Raw genomic sequence first — 17,847 nt, 5'->3', positions numbered from 1 at the left:
ATGAGGAGGCTGAAGGGAAAAGCTCAGAGTTGCAGATGGAAGCAGGACCGAAGAACTCTGAGGGGATACTGCTGGGTGAGAAAAGTGGACAGTGGAAGTATGTGACTAAGAGAACCAGGCAGAGGAAAAGACGGGCTAGTGAAGGAGAAATAGAGCTCAGGAACAGGTTTGCGAAGTTGGAAAATGAAGAAGGGGCACAGCAGGTGGTCACTGAAGGTGAGAGGGCAAGGAAGAAGAGAAGAGCAGCTAGTCTTATAAGAAGAGGGCAAGAGTCAATGGAGGTAACACCAAATATGAGCCCCAGAAGGACACGGGATGGGTTACAGGGGATTGCAAGGGACAATAGGAATTGAGAGGACTTGCAGCCAGAGGGAACAGGGGATAGACTGGAGAATCGCACCGTCACCAGGAAAAGGCAGGTCTACATGACTGGGGACTCCTTACTGACAAGAACAGACAGGCCTGTAACAAGAGCTGATCCAGAGAACAGAAGGGTGTCTGCCAGGTGCTAAGATATGGGATGTGGACATGAGGCTGAAGAGGATCCTAATGGGAGCGGGAAAGAATCCACTGATTGTCCTTCATGTGGGAACAAATGATACAGCTAGATTCTCGCTGGAACGTAACAAGGGAGACTATGCCAGGCTGGGGAAGACACTTAAGGAAATTGAGGCTCAGGTGATCACCAGTGGGATTCTGCCTGTTCCTAGAGATGGGCAACAAAGGTGTGAAAAGATTATGATGCTCAACAGATGGCTCAGGCACTGATGCTATAAGGAGGGCTTTGGGATGTATGGCCACTGGAAAGCATTCATGGACAGAGGATGGACTTCATCTGAGTATGGAGGGAAATAGACTTCTAGGTTGGAGGATGGCACAACTGATCAAGAGAGCTTTAAATTAGGAATCTGGGGGAGATGGTTGGGAGATGTCCAGGTAATCTCAATGCCAGATTTTAACATTGAGAGGGAAGAAAACGCAGTAAGAAAGGATACAGCTGTGGTTAGGAGAATGGACATAAGGAGGAAGGGTAGTGTACATACCAGTCTAATAGGTGATACTGGCGGAAGAATGTCTGTGCCTAATCGGGTAAAGAATGTGAGCGAGGCCAAACAGCAAAAATTAAGATGTTTGTACACTAATGCGAGGAGCCTAGGTAACAAAATGGAGGAACTAGCGCTACTGGTGCAGGAAGTGAAACCAGATATTATAGGGATAACAGAAACATGGTGGAATAGTAGTCATGACTGGCCTACAGGTATTGAAGGGTATGTGCTGTTTAGGAAAGACAGAAATAAAGGCAAAGGTAGTGGAGTAGCATTGTATATCAATGATGAGGTAGACTGTAAAGAAATAAGACGTGATGGAATGGATAAGACAGAGTGTCTGGGCAAAAATCACATTGGGGAAGAAAGCTACTAGATCCTCCCCTGGGATAGTGCTTGGGGTGTGCTATAGACCGCCGGGATCCGATATGGATAAAGACCCCTTTGATGTTTTTAATGAAGTAAATACTAATGGGAATTGTGTGATCATGGGAAACTTTAACTTCCCAGATACAGACTGGAGGACAAGTGCTAGTAATAATAATAGGGCTCAGATTTTCCTGGATGCGGTAGCTGATGGATTCCTTCACCAAGCAGTTGCTGAACCAACAAGAGGAGATGCCATTTTAGATTTGGTTTTGGTGAGTAGTGAGGACCTCATAGAAGAAATGGTTGTAGGGGACAACTTTGGTTCGCGCGATCATGAGCTAATTCAGTTCAAACTAAATGGAAGGATAAACAAAAATAGATCTGTGACTAGGGTTTTTGATTTCAAAAGAGCTAACTAAAAAAATTAAGGAAATTAGTTAGGGAAGTGGATTGGACTGAAGAACTTGTGGATCTAAAGGTGGAGGAGGCCTGGAATTACTTCAAGTCAAAGCTGCAGAAACTATCAGAAGCCTGCATCTGAAGAAAGGGGAAATAATTCATAGGCAGGAATTGTAGACCAAGCTGGATGAGCAAGCATCTTAAAAAGGTGATTAGGAAAAAGCAGAAAGCCTACAAGGAGTGGAAGATGGGAGGGATTAGCAAGGAAAGCTACCTTATTGAGGTCAGAACATGTAGAGAAAAAGTCAGAAAGGCCAAAAGCCATGTAGAGTTGGACCTTGCAAAGGGAATTAAAACCAATAGTAAAAGGTTATATAGCCACATAAATAAGAAAACAAAGAAAGAAGAAGTGGGACCACTAAACACTGACGATGGAGTGGAGGTTAAGGATAATCTAGGCATGGCCCAATATCTAAACAAATCCTTTGCCTCAGTCTTTAATGAGGAGCTTAGGGATAATGGTAGGACAACAAATGGGAAGGAGGACATGGAGGTAGATATTACCACATCCGAGGTAGAAGCCAAACTTGAACAGCTTAATGGGACTAAATCGGGGAGCCCAGATAATCTTCATCCAAGAATATTAAAGGAACTGGCACATGAAATTGCAAGCCCATTAGCAAAAATTTTTAATGAATCTGTAAACTCAGGGGTAGTACCATATGACTGAAGAATTGCTAACATAGTTCCTATTTTTAAGAAAGGGAAAAAAAGTGATCCGGGTAACTACAGGCCTGTTAGTTTGACAGCTGTAGTATGCAAGGTCTTAGAAAAAATTTTGAAGGAGAAAGTAGTTAAGGACATTGAGGTCAATGGTAATTGGGACAAAATACAACATGGTTTTACAAAAGGAAGATCATGTCAAATCAACCCGATCTCCTTCTTTGAGAAGGTAACAGATTTTTTAGACAAAGGAAACGCAGTAGATCTAATTTACCTCAATTTCAGCAAGGCATTTGATACGGTTCCACATGGGGAATGATTAGCTAAATTGGAAAAGATGGGGATCAATATGTAAATTGAAAGGTGGATAAGGAACTGGTTAAAGGGGAGACTACAATGGGTCACACTGAAAGGTGAACTGTCAGGCTGGAAGGAGGTTACTAGTGGAGTTCCTCAGGGATCTGTTTTGGGACCAATCTTATTTAATCTTTTTATTACTGACCTTGGCACAAAAAGAGGGAATGTGCTAATAAAGTTTGCGGATGACAGAAAGCTGGGAGGTATTGCCAATACAGAGAAGGACCGGGATATACAGGAAGGTCTGGATGATCTTGTAAACTGGAGTAATAGTAATAGGATGAAATTTAATAGTGAAAAGTGCAAGGTCATGCATTTAGGGATTAATAACAAGAATTTTAGTTATAAACTAGGGACGCATCACTTGGAAGTAACAGAGGAAGAGAAGGACCTCGGAGTATTGGTTGATCACAGGATGACTAGGAGCCGCCAATGTGATATGGCAGTGAAAAAAGCTAATGCAGTCTTGGGATGCATCAGGCGAAGTATTTCCAGTAGAGAGAAGGAGGTGTTAGTACCATTATACAAGGCACTGGTGAGACCTCATCTGTAATATTGTGTGCAATTCTGGTCTCCCATGTTTAAGAAAGATGAATTCAAACTGGAACAGGTACAGAGAAGGACTACTAGGATGATCCGAGGAATGGAAAACCTGTCTTATGAAAGGAGACTCAAAGAGCTTGGCTTGTTTAGCCTAACCAAAAGAAGGCTGAGAGGAGATATGATTGCGCTCTATAAATATATCAGAGGGATAAATACCATGGAGGGAGAAGAATTATTTAAACTCAGTACCAATGTGGACACAAGAACAAATGGATATAAATTGGCCATCAGGAAGTTTAGACTTGAAATTAGACGAAGGTTTCTAACCATCAGAGGAGTGAAGTTCTGGAACAGCCTTCCAAGCGAAGCAGTGGGGGCAAAAGACGTATCTGGCTTCAAGACTAAGCTTGATAAGTTTATGAAAGGGATGATATGATGGGATAGCCTAATTTTGGCAATTAATTGATCTTCAACTATTAGCAGTAGATATGCCCAATGGCCTGTGATGGGACGCTAGATAGGGTGGGATCTGAGTTACTACAGAAAATTCTTTCCTGGGTGTCTGGCTGGTGAGTCTTGCCCACATGCTCAGGGTTTAGCTGATCGCCATATTTGGGGTTGGGGAGGAATTTTGCTCCAGGGCAGATTGGCAGAGGCCCTGGGGGTTTTTCGCCTTCCTCTGCAGCGTGGGGCACAGGTCACTTGCTGGAGGATTCTCTGCACCTCGAATTCTTTAAACCACGATTTGAGGACTTCAATAGCTCAGACATAGGTTAGTGGTTTGTTACAGGAGTGGGTGGGTGAGATTCTGTGGCCTGCGTTGTGCAGGAGGTCAGACTAGATGATCATAATGGTCCCTTCTGACCTTAAAGTCTATGATTCTATGAAAGAGATTGTCAATATATGAAACAAGTGAGCTTCAAACAGGGCTTCGGCAGTACAAATATATATTGAGGAAAGAGAAAGATACAGGTTTACTCTTGCTGGTGCACAATTATACCTCCTGGCACCAGCCTTGTGCCCCTTCCTATCAGGACTCACCCCAAGGGAGACAGCAGAGGTGCTGCACCTGGGAGGCTTTGGCTGGGAGGAGGCAGCTTTGCATTCTTCTGAGGGCCCTGTAGTAGCCTACCAGGACAAGGTCATGTGGGGATGCACTGAACTATTTTATTCTGTGGCCAGCCTGGTGATGCCCCTGGCCAGCACTGCCCAGCTTCTTGTTCTGCCTTGGCCTACTGTATGCTGTCTGGTGGACGGGAGGCTGCTGCAACTTGCATTGCTGCCTGCTCCCCTTCCACCTAGCAGATGTACCTCTGGAGTCCTCCACTAGAGTTAACTGACCTATGCTGTGGGTTCTGACTAACTGAGAAAGTGCACAGGGAATTTTGGAGGGATGGAGTTAAAGATACATGACTCAAAGCGGTTTCTGGGTTTTTAATGTTTAAGGGCTCCAAGTCAGCATAATACACTCTGACTCCAGGTGATGGCTGTCCCCCAAATACATTAAGTTATGTCTATGCATATCTGCGCACACACCTGATGCCTTCTCAGCCTAGTTTCTGGCTATGCACTGGAGATTTCTTTGTCCTACTTCTAACCTTCATCTGCAAAACCTACAGTGTCATACCAAGCCCCTTATCACATCATTTCTCTTTTTGTTTTGAACACAGCATGCATTAAATTTACATTTACTGTGTTGCTAGTGCTCATGATTAAGGCTACGATTTTGTCACAGAGGTTGCGGAATTCACAGAATCTGTGACTTCCAAAGACCTCTGTGACTTCAGCCCCTGCAGCTGGGAGCTGCAGAGTCCTGCCGCCTCCTGCAGCAGCAGGGAGCTGTGAGGTACCCCCACCGCCTAAGACAGCAGGTACCCCCACAGCTCCCAGCCACTGCGGGGGACCGGGAGATCCCTGCAGCTTCCTGGCCACTGTGGTTGGGGAGGTGGACCCCCGTAGTCCCTGGCTGCAACGGCGAGGGCAGGGGGACCCCGGCAGCTCCCCACTGCGGCGATGGCAGGGGACCCCAGCAGCCCCTGGCCGCCACGGGGAGCACAGGGGGAGCCAGGCAGCTCCCCACTGCAGCGACGGCAGGGGGACCCTGGCAGCTTCCCATGGCGGCAGCAGGGGGACACCCGCTTTTCCCGACTGCTGTGGTGGGGCATGGATACCCCCGCAGCTTCCCGGCCACCATGGCAGGGGGACCCCCCGCAGCTCCCCACAGCGATGGCAGCAGGGGGACCCCCGCAGATCTCCTCCACCATGGGGGCCAAGGGGACCCGCACAACTCCTCTCTGCCGAAGGACAGGCAGGGGGACTCCCGCAGTTCCATACTGCGGCAGTGGCGGTGGATTTCCGCAGATCCCCATCGCTGGGGAGGGAGCAGGGGGCCCTGCAGCTCCCCTCCACCATGGATGGGGGCAGAGGGATCCAGGAGCTCTGAGCCCCCATGGGTGGTGAGGGCCAGAGAGCTCCCAGCCACTAGCAGCTGCCACAGTCCCTTCCCATTTTATCATGGATATTTTTAGTGAAAGTCAGCGACAGGTCACAGGCTTCCGTTAATTTTTCATTATTGCCTGTGACCTGTCCGTGACTTTTACTAAAAATATCCATGACAAAATCTTAGCTTTACTCATGATTTCATTGTGAGTCTTGCAATATATGGTGGGGGGGTTTTAAATGTCCCAGCTTCTGGAGACAAGTGATTATGTGAGAATCTCAGCTTTCATTTAAAAAAAAAAAGTAAATTCCCAACACCATATGAGTGCAGAGAAGAGTTTTAAAACATGACCTGAAAAGTTTTAAAACATGACCTTAAAAGTGCACAGACCAGAAGACATTGAAAAAGAACCCAACATTTGTTATTTAAAAAAACCCTCATGATTTTTAAGACAATTTTGTGATTTTGGGGGTCTGACAATTTTTGCAATGCTTGGGTTTGGCAATACTGCAATAGGAAGTCAAGCTGCCATTTATTTAGGTCCAGATTTCAGCCCCCTTACTCTGTAAGTAATCACATTGGAATCAGTGAAATGACTCATGGAGAAAGAAGTGATTCAACATGAGTAAGAGTGGCAGCATTTGGCCTTTAGTATCTCCTTCAGAAGCCTGCCTGTCTAGTTTATTATATATTCACTTACTACCTCCTATGCCTGATAGAAATTATCTCAATTTGTTATGTGTTTAACTAGTTCAAGCAAAGCTTGGATTCCGCAATGTTTCATGACATTTTATCAAAAGTTTTCTGAAAAAACCCATGAGCACTCCTTGCTTCCCCTTCATGCCATTTGTGCTGCTCTGGCTGAGGAGTCCCTTGTGTAGGGGAATTCCCAAGTAGTGTAAAGCTGGTGTGGCTGACTCTTTATCACCTGCTCCTGGTCCTCTCAAGTGTGGGAGGCGTGCCAGGGCTAAATGGGGTGGGTGTAATTGCTCTTACGAGGCCCATTACAAACTTATACAACATAAAGCAGCACTGAGGCTGCCATTTATTCACCAAAAGCAGAAGCTGACTCTAATGTGGTTCCCCCTCGCCCCCCACTTGATGATTATCTGTCCTGTTCATTCTCTCTGAAGCACCTGGTATTGGCCACTGTCGGAAGACAGGATACTGGGCTAGATGGACTATTGGTCTGACCCAGTATGGCTGTTCTTATGCCTTGCATGTCGCTGGGTTTGCTGTGAGTCCTACATCTCCAGCAAGGAGTGACGTATTGTGTGCGGTTGTTCCAGTTCTAGCTATCAAGAACTGTCATAAAGATAGGCCATTGCTTACTCCCTGTGTGGCCACAGCACTCAGTCCATCAATCACTGGAACATAGCTGCAGCCCCATGGAAGCCAAAGGGCATGGTGCAAAACTAGTAAAGCTTTTCCCAGGCCTCAGGCATCAAAGGGATCTGCCAGTACCATTTTGTAAAATCCAGGGTAGTGATATATCTGGCTGCTTCTAGGCATTCCAACAGTTCATCTACCTTGGACATTGAGTATGCATTGAATTTGGATATAATGATAAGCGTGTTGTGTCCTCTGGTTTCGGTACCAGCAATATAGGACCTCTCCACTCACGGTGAGATTTTTCTCCTACCCAGGGATCTAGCATTGCTTGTAACTCCTTCCAAACTGTTTCCCATATTATCCAAGGACGCAGCCGAGGGGTCTCCTGGACTTGTTGCTCTGTTCCTGTAGCTATGTGTTGATAGATCAGGTGAGTTTGTCCCAATAGAGCTGAAAATACCGAGGAGAAAGACTTGACCAGCTGCTCACGAATGCTTATGCTCAAATAAATTTGTTAGTCTCTAAGGTGCCACAAGTCCTCCTTTTCTTTTTGCGAATACAGACTAACACGGCTGCTACTCTGAAACCTGGATCCAAAAAGTATCACAAAGTACAGTAGAAAAGCCTGGATAGAATGTACATGTTATATTATTATGATTTGTATGGTAGCATCTGAGAGCCCCAATCTAGGATCAGAGCCCCAGTGCTAAGCACTTTACAGATAAGTAACAAAAAAGACAGTCGCAGTTCCAGAGAGCTCACAACCTACATGCACTGAGCCTGATGGGGAATATCTGTGTGCCAAACATGCCGTAGGACTCGCAGTTCTGCTGAGAATGCCATAACATGCCCATAAACAAGGATAGAGTTGGGGAAATTCTGCTCAAAGTTATATCCAGTGAAGCCGTTGGAGGTGGCAGATCCTCTATTGCACTGTGCTTTTAGCAATGCTTTTGACAAACAGCCTCGTGAGGATTTGTTTGTTTGTAATAAACCTAGGTTGCATGGTTTCAGTTGTCATTGTGGACTTTTCATACATCCCCCACTGCATATCTATCTCTAGGTTTTGGTGACTTTCACAAGCTACTTGGTCTTCACTCTGTCTTCGCTAACTGGAACAGTAGCCTTATTATGTACAGCTTTGTGTATAGAACTCTCCTTATATTATTTTGGGTGATTAACTGTGCTATCGTGTTACTAAGTCTTGTGGGCATCTTTTTATGGTAAGACTGTCTACACTGCACAGACACTGACACTGTGGGGGAGCTGCATGCAGGAGTAAAGGACTCACAAGTGGTGGGTATCCTGACTGAGGCCCTGATCCAAAAACCCATTCACTTCAATGGGTTGTGGACTGTGCCCAGAATGCATAATTAACTGTAATCAATTGCTTCTTACATGTTATTGCTCTTTTTCTCTGTCTAGTAAAAAGATCCATGTGCCAGCCATACAATCTATTAATTAGAGGGGTCTGCACAGACATCTAGTGGTGAAAGTGGGTAATTAACTAGCTTTTTAGTATTAGATGGTGTGTAGAAAAACATTGGCCACCTTGTGCCTCTGAGATCTGTATGTAGAAGGGGCCCTTGTGGAAGCAACCCCCACTTCCCTGTGGAGGGCACTGTGAGGGTCCAGTGAAACGTGTGGGGAGGAGCAAGCAGTGGCTGGGACAAGGAAGGAGAAGGATTAGAATGTATTTACAGTTTCCCTCCATGGTGGGGATTCCCCTGACAGATGCAGGAGCCTTGCGGGGGTTCCAGAGATCCACAGCCCAGTGACACAGGCCTTCTGTATGGATGGCTCTAAGGTCCTGCTGATCCCCATATAGATCCAAGGTTTCATGGAGTTTGGATGCTGTCCTCTTGCCTGCTTCCAGGGAAAGGCAAACTCTGCACCCCATAGAGTAACTGGGGAGAAAACTGAGAGATTCCATCATTTGGCCATCTTCTGCAGATTTACCTGTGGAAAGGACTGTTCAGTCCCACTAGTATTTGGGACATTCCAGTTCAGGGTTGGGTTTTTTGTCCCATACCCTTATTTAAATAGGCAGCTACTATAATATTTCCTTTCCTTTCCTTTCTACCATAACAGTTAAAATATTTAGCATTCTGTTCTGTTTAATATGCCATTCAGGATTTCCACCTGAATTCCCTTTAGTGATTTTCCAGCCTATTGCTTCCCAAGCAGAAATACAATTTGCTTTTCTCAAATAAAAGTGTTTTTATGAAAACACTTGGGGATTTTGTTTATTTCTTTGGGTTTGGGGGTCTTGTGATGGCTTATGAACAAAGCAAGCAGCCTAACTTAGGTGAGTGTTCTCACTGAATTGAATTGTTCGCAATCCATGGGAACAAGGATGACAAAAATTTGAAGTATTGGGCCCATTATTTCTAGAACTCTATGAGGCAGAACGCTCAACTGATGTAGACCAGCATAATTCTATTGGCTTCATGGAGATATGCTGATTTAGACCAGCTGAGGTTCTGAGCTTATATTCACTGGCTGAAATCCTGGTCCCATTGAAGTAAATGACAAAACTCCCATTAACTTCAATGGGACCAGGATTTCACCTGCTGTTTAATCAGATGTGGTATTTTGTACCTTGTTAATATATTTTGTGCACCAATTCTATCCATCCACCTGCACTTCTGATCCCTTTGGATCCAACTACATTACAAAAAGAGCTCACGAAAGCTTATGCTCAAATAAATTTGTTAGTCTCTAAGTTGCCACAAGTCCTCCTTTTCTTTTTGCGGATACAGACTAACACAGCTGCTACTCTGAAACCTGTCTTTTAAAAATGGTTTCAGATATAAACATGGTGTACTTCTCAGGGATGTTCAGAGGCTTAACTTTTGTAAACTACTTTGAGATCTTCAGATGGAAGGCATTTCGCAAGTACAAATTAATAATACTTTATATATGTCAAATATTAGGATTAATTTTATACAATGAGGACTTGTTAAGAAATGGTCGAGTTTCCACTATGAATGGCCTTCCTAAAGTATGTCTTGAGAAAGGCCAATCTCAGTTGAAAAATAACTACTGGATCCTAACCAGTGGTGCAAGTAAGCCGGTACAGTCAGGTACACCGTACCATTAAGACATTTATTGCCGGTATGCTATACCGGAAAGACATATTTCAGGAATGAAGTGTAGAGCCCTGCATGAATACAAATTTATACCCGTGGATGCGGATATCCGCAGATAGAAATTGGTATCTGCTGAACTGCAGGACTCTCCTGGGAACTGCAGTGGCAAAAGGAGCAGAACATGGGGCTGCTGCTCCCAGGAGCCATTGCCCCGTGCTGGCAGCTCCTGTGGCATGGCTGTACCGTCCCCAAACCAGCCCCCAGCCCTGTCCTCCGGTGGGGCCATACAGACCCCAGACAGGAGACTCAGCTGCGTGGAAGGGCTGGGGGAGGCTACAGCTGAGCCAGAGGAGCTGCTAATGTGGGCCACTGGCTCCTGGGAGCGGTGGCCCCACGTTCTGCTCCTCTCCCGGGAGAGCCCTGCAGTTCAGCGGATACCGATTTCTATCCACTGATATTCACATCCATGGGTATAAATTTGTATATATGCAGGGCTCTAGTCACAGAACATTTTTTGTGAGGGCGGGTGGAGTCGGGGGGTCGGTACCGTACTGGTAAGAGTTAAAATCTACTTGCACCACTGATCCTAACCAGCCACTTGGATTGGAAGTATCTAGCTGCCAAAAGGGGGATGAAATAATTTTCTATTTATGTCCATATTTGAAGCATGATAAGATTCCCACTCGAGTTCCTCAAGAAAGAACTGAATGCAGTATGACTCACCTGGGCATTATCAGCCATATATTGTAGGAAATATTCCAACTCACCTCTCCTATTACATCGATTAGCAGCTTTAGGGCTCGAGGATCATGGACAAGTGAATCCGTGTAAAATGAACCGAGGTATTTCTTTGGATCAACTTTATTATCCACTGCACACAAATCAGGGCGCACATTGAATCCATGGGAAATACGCCCTAATGTATATGGGAAAGCGCCACCTACAAAGAGGTAATTGTATTGAAAGTGGAAATTATTTCTTTGCTTTACAAAACCTGAAAAAACAGGAAGGAAAAAAGCTAATTTGTCAACACAGAGAGAGGTTATTGTGCAGCTATACAGAAATTAGTATCCTATAATACTCAAGAGTGAGCAAGAATTCTTAATCACAAACAACCCCAGGCACAAAATATAATAAAATGGTGCAAATAAGCATTTTTCCATTGAAGTCAATAGAGAAACTCCAGTTTACTCCAGCAGAAGATTTGGCTCCAACATTATAAGAATTGAGCCACATCAATGGCTAAATATTGGCATACAGTGTTTCTGACCAGGGATTGAGACGTGTGTGTGTAGGGGTATTTGTGTGTGTGTGAAGGGAGCCGGGAAGCACGCTCATTGGACCAGCAGTGGCTGGGGATATAGTGGAGATGATTTTGTCAGCTTATCTTGGGTAGCGAGAGTGTTCACTGCATTGCTCACGATCTCCCCTTCGCAGCCGGCTTACAGTAGCTGCACGGTCTTAAGACCATGTTTACAGCAGCAGTGGAAGCAGCACACAAGTTTTTGCTAGTAGTGTGGTGAAATCCTGGTCCCATTGACTTTAGTGAGGCCAGGAATTCATCCATTGTTTTTCTGTCTGATATAGACACACCTCTGGAAGAGACTGTCAGCCCTGTCAGCTACATGTTGTGAGATAGGTTGTGTGGGAGGAGGGAGGCAATTTTAAATGATGGCACAGTGATAAGTGAAAGCACTACAAGATTTGATGGACAGAATTACTGGGCTTTCATTGGTAAGAACCCTGTTGGTCAATGCAAGTAAACTCTTCAAGCACTGAGGGAAGAAATAGACATATCTGATTACTACATAGATAAAATATATGTCCAACAGTTGTATATCTTCTTTCCACTTCAGTTTGCTTGATATTTGATTTAACTTTACAGTTTCCTAGACCCTGCCAGGCTGGATCTTTAGTCCTTATGATTTTAAGGAAAATCTTTGAAATATGAACCCAATGTAAACTGAAGGAGTGATGTCTGTCTCAGATAGTAGACAACCTGAAACTGTTGGTCCTTGGGAAGTTCCCCTATCCATATCAATGAGTGTAAACACTGAAGGTTGAACAACAATAATTTAAATATCAGTATTGTTATCAATTTCACCACAAAGCAAAACATTCAAGGAGAAAAAGGAATATCAGATTCTGAAGATCTGAAAATCCTACTTGTATGGCACCTTGTTTTGATGTCTCATTTTTGCATCTCAAGAGAACTGAGTTTGGTGTGTGGGTGGAATTTGTAAGAATACCCACACCCCAAAATAATATACTCATTGACAACCATTATTCAAGTGACATGTGCTAGCTCTTGCCATGAGACAAAAGTGTTTCTGTTCCCTTCTCCTCCTTACATTTCCTCCCCAGCTGTCCGTTCTTTCTCTTCAAGAACATAATTTCAAAAGAAAATTGCTTCCCATTGGATGTCAAAACAGAAAAATGGCCAGGTCAACTATACACCAGAAAACAGATGCACATCTTTAGAGCTCACCAGATTCCATATGATAATATGAGCCATACTGCTGAGTTATCCTGGTCATAGATTTTATACCACACACCAAGTGATTCAATGTAAAGAGTATAAGGTTAGCCATGAGGGCTTCATTATTTATATCAGATATGGCTACATGTCTTTTTTTCTGACACAATCCTGAGAGCAAAAATCATAGCTCTAATTAGAAGAGCCATCTATCTTTTTTCCATTTTTACCTTATTTTAAAAAAACCTTGATATAAAATGGCACTTAAAACAAACAAGTGGAAGTAACTGCAACATTGACATTTCTGCCTTTGTCAGTGGAGCACAATAATATTTGAGAGCTTAGAATAGCACTGTGAGCAAAGTTTTTGTAATCTCTACAAACAGCGATCTGTCACCTGCATTTTAGTTTGCTTTCCTTTATTGGTATAAGCTTTTCTGTGTTTCCCTCTGCTCCTATTGTGTGCCTTTTCTTTCTTCTCTCTTACAAGAACAGCTCCTTTTGGTTAAATCTGCTGAGTGGTCATCCTGAGTCCCAGTGACATATCAAAACATCAAGGACTGGATTCTGCAACCTTTTGTATTCAAAACTGCCATTGACTTATCTGGCTTGGGTTTTGAGTGAACATTTTTTGTCAAAAAACTAGTCTCTTAAGGGTGCCAAAGAGAAGCTTATTTTCAGATAGCAGAAGCTTCCAAGAAGCATTACGCAAAGACTGCATGACCCATTTTTGATTGCTTGTGATAAATTTTGTTATCCAATCTGCATATTTCAAAAGAAACCCACAGACCATGGCCTCACTCTAAATCTTTCCTCATACAAAACTCCCACTGACTTCCAAAAGGGTCAGTAGGTCATACTGGTGAATTCAAACCCAGATATCAACACTGATCAACATGGGTCATCTCTAGAGAAAAGTGGATACTTCAGTCTCCAGGACTTTTCAATCCTTGGTTTCTTTGCTCAGACTATCAACAAAGATGCCAATTACTGACAGCTGTAATGGTGTTTTGTGATGTGGACACAAGTCCACTGGAAACTGGAGACCACAAAACCCAGTTATTTTGGAACATTTGAACTAAACTGATTCATTAGGAATGACAAGGCCTGGTTCCTTTTAACAATCACCTTTAAAATGACTTGTTCCTTTTTAAATCATCCCCTTTGAGATAGGCCTATGTCTTTATTTTAACTTTATATTTTTACTGAGTGTTGTTTTTCAAATAATATAAAATTAAATGCTTGAATTTGCTCTGATAACAGACAAAATCAAACAGCAGAATCATTCAGTAATACCCAGCAAAACCAGTGGCTTCTGAGGCAAACTACTTACCTCCATGGGCAAAGCAAACTTTCAGTTTAGGAAACATTTCAAAAATTCCTCCCATAATCATGGAGCAAATGGCAATGGTTGTTTCCCCTGGCATGCCTAACAACAAGAAAAAGTTTCATGACATAAGACATCACACTGCAGCTTGACGTTTCCCCCAATATAATCTATACTTAATGCCAAAGTTAACAGTTACAGTGCAAATGACAAACTGCATAGCTTTATTTCTTATCAGAGAAGCACTCAACGCTATTAATCAGTTAAAGTTCTTAAACTGTGGTCAGAAAACAGGACTAGGAGCTAAGAACTCCTGAGCTGTAATCTCAGCTCTGACACTGACTCTCTCTGCCTTTGGGACAGAATTTTCAAAGTTGGGTGCCTAGAGTTAAGCACCTAAAGCCAAATTTAGGAGCCTAAACCAGTCAATGGATGTTGGGGGTGCTCAGCACCTCTAAAGCATCAGGTCACTGATGTGTCTAACTTTAGACACTCAACTTTGAAAATTTGGGTCTTAACCTCTCTGCCTTAGTTTTCCTGTGATACGGGGAAAATAACACCCAACTCAGAAGGGAGTTGCCAGGATTAGTTAATGTTTGTGCAGCGCTCTGAAGATGTAAAGCTCTACATAAGTACCATGAGAATGTGTTTTTAGGTTACTGCATCTCATTAAGTAAGTAAATATAACAATGTTCAGTTCTTTTTAACACCATGTCAAATAGACCTGCACTGAGTAAGGTTATCTGATATAGTGTTAAAAATAGTGCAAGCAGCTGGTAGCCTATCTACACTAGAGCTCACATTGGATCTGAACCAGTGTTAACAAAAGGCCCTAGTATAGACATGGCCAACGTAGTGTAACCCAGTGCAAGCACAGTGGTGATGTGAACACTTATGCACCTTTGCTAAAAATTTCATGTATGGAGATCAGGTGTTCCACAAGTGCAGTGGTGGATGCAACACCAAAATGTTCTAGTGTAGATAATGCTAAAGTGCCTGATTCTGTTCTCAGTCACAGTGGTGTAAATCAGGAGTAACTCCAGTGAAGTCTATCGAGTTACACAGTGCTAAATCAGAGTAAGTAAGAGTAGAATCAGGCCTAAAATCTTCCAGAGACTGTCACAATTTTACCCATGGTTACTTGTTGCTGGACTGCAACTCTAATTTAACTGACAGATGTGGAAAACACAGAAACCAGACAATTCCCTATTGCCTATACCTCTAAGGAGCCTCGAGCACATGTTGTTTCAGCTATGGTTGAAATGAACTTAAATTTAAAATATCCCCTTCCTGGTCTACTTGTTTCAGAGGGCATTATACGAATTAATGTGTGTCGTTTGCTAATTCCACTTGTCTTTCTTCTAATCACGCTCCCTTTGGGAGCCTTCTCATTACAGAGGCAGAAGAGGGGTTCCTGGACATCTGCTCTCTGGGAGGCAAGAGAACATTAGAGGCTGCTGCAAGCCCCTTAAATTCTAGTGATACAGATATTATAGATATATAAAGTTTAGCCAGTGAAGATTATAGTGTTGACCTAAGGGCAGTGTCTGATTTTAAAAATGATTGACAGAAAAGTAATGTAGTCTTTCTCATGCAATTATACATTTGCAATTGTCTCCTTGGCATAATGTGTTGCAGCTAATGACAGGTAACGAATGAAGATTAAGTACTGTAACTATATACTCACCCACCAGCCAGGGAAGCCAGTACTTGGACATCCTTCCATTTGTCTGCATGTCCCAGGGATGCACAAACAGACAACAGTTTAATAATTCAGCAGCCTTTGGTGAAAAGGAAAAAAATATTATCTGGACTTAACAGTAGCAAAATTAACTCCAAAATGTATGAGTGCTCCAGGCAATACTGTTAAAAAGGCCTTTTTTTGCTTTTGCTGTAAATAATTCATAGAAAGGATTACAAGATTTGACCAAAAATGGAGGTGCTCACTTAGGCTCAAGTTGCAGCCCTCACACCGCTTCTGAGTAAATGGGCTTGGCACACACAGAATCCACCCTCAAAGCTGTGGCATGGCCCTCCTACAGCTACAGGGCACGAAGGGCCTCCCTGGTTGCTATGCTCCTTTTCCCATTCCCATTCCCTGTGTGTGTGTGTGAATGCGTGAGCCAGTGGATCCACATAGTCAGCATGCCCTCAAAGCCCACCATAGCAGCAGCATGAGGCTTGTCTTTGCTGAGAACTACACTGCATTAGAGCACGATCTCAAGTTAACTAACACTGACCAGCTAATGTGGTGTTGAACATGACTGCCTGCATCTACACTGCCTGCAAAGTTGTGCTCAACATCATGTTAGTTGTGTTCTAGGTCATGTTCTAACTCGGCGTAATTTTTCTAGTTAAGACAAGCCCCTGGAAAGAGATCTTGCACCCATGAGGATGGTGGTGTTTACCCCGTCAGCCCTGATCCTTACTCCAGTCCTTACTCCTATTCAAAATTCTCCTTGAGGGCTGCAGAATTGGGCCCTTATAACAACATTTTGTCATTTAAGTAAAAGCATTCTTCAAATTTAATTGTTTGGTACAAAAGTGCTTGTCACATTATTTGTATCTGTGTCTTACTGCAAAGTTAAACTAAGTGCAAACTAACATTCTACCTGATTGTGTTTAGCACATGGGGTGAATTCTCAGAGCACTGGATAGAGGTGCCTATAGAACTGAAGTCTGCTGTGTTTGGCAACATTTGTTACTGTGGGAAGTGTATCTGTCCCACTGTATGGATTCATGTTTAGAACTGTTTCTATCCAGTCCTGAGGGCTACAAATCAAGCTCCATTCTTCCCACTAATCCGTCTCCACTGGGACTACATTTAACATTCCAAGACCTTGTGCAGCTTCCGGGAATAATGGACTTATCCCATTGGAAAGCTGGGAATTCCCTCTTTTCCAATAGGATACAATTCTTATCTTAGCCTAAGTAGCTTACAAGATGTGAGATCTTTAAATTGCAACATTATTGTGTCATAAAAACTAATTTGGATAATTTTTAAAGATTTAAAAAATTTACAGTTGGACCCATGGTGTTAAGAGAGTCGGATTGATACACAAATAGTGTGGATTGATACACAAATAGTACCAATATTTATTTAAAGGCTCTATATTTCTGAAATATTCGTTTTCAGTTAAATATGGAGCACAGCAAGTTACATGATAGTGTGGTGTGGTTTAAAGCTTTTATTGGCAAGGACAACCTGAATTGTTTGCCATCAGCACAAACTCTTGCCAATGAATATATGTGCATGCTGTGCTGTTCATTTATTAGGAATGTGATAAAATAATATTAATGTATTAATTACATAATTTAACACACATGTAAATGACACAGTAGGTTATACATAGTTGTGGTAAGTAGTGCCCATAAATTAGTCTTTATTTTGTTATAAATTGGTCTTAACTTCCCTGCCTTTCTTTTTAGTATTTGAACAGCTCCTCTATACAATATAGAGTTAAAGAGAATTTCTTTGTAAACAAACAAACCCAAACAGTACACAAACCTTGAAGACTGGGACTTCAACTGTTGGTAATTTTAGAAAAGAAAACAGGAATTGTACAGCGCATGGGCCCTGATTGAGTGAATTAGGCACATCGTTAATTTTAAGCACGAGTAGTCAGGTCTACTCATGTGCTTAATGGGGATCTTAATAATTCTATTTTGTCACATGTATGTCTGGAACTGTGTTTCTTGTAAGGGAGATATAATCACAGGGTTGAACAATTTGTGATTAACTA

The 17,847-nt window shown here is 43.0% G+C and overlaps 1 protein-coding gene across 2 annotated transcripts in view; it reads right to left on the bottom strand.

Annotated features, from left to right (window-relative positions):
- Positions 1 to 17,847, bottom strand: part of ACMSD (aminocarboxymuconate semialdehyde decarboxylase) — a 54,866-nt gene that overhangs the window by 8,415 nt on the left and 28,604 nt on the right. For both annotated transcript variants that reach the window (XM_007060878.4, XM_043524950.1), the window contains 3 exons: positions 15,792 to 15,885; positions 14,111 to 14,206; positions 11,069 to 11,241 (listed from right to left, as the gene is read on the bottom strand). In XM_007060878.4, the coding sequence (XP_007060940.1) occupies positions 11,069 to 11,241; positions 14,111 to 14,206; positions 15,792 to 15,885 (363 nt within the window). The remainder of the gene's footprint in view (positions 1 to 11,068; positions 11,242 to 14,110; positions 14,207 to 15,791; positions 15,886 to 17,847) is intronic.

Source organism: Chelonia mydas, chromosome 11 (genome assembly GCF_015237465.2).
Source record: "Chelonia mydas isolate rCheMyd1 chromosome 11, rCheMyd1.pri.v2, whole genome shotgun sequence".
Lineage (NCBI taxonomy): Eukaryota > Metazoa > Chordata > Testudines > Cheloniidae > Chelonia > Chelonia mydas.
The sequence above is the reverse complement of the archived record's forward strand: the minus strand, read 5'-3'. Positions and strand labels throughout refer to the sequence as shown.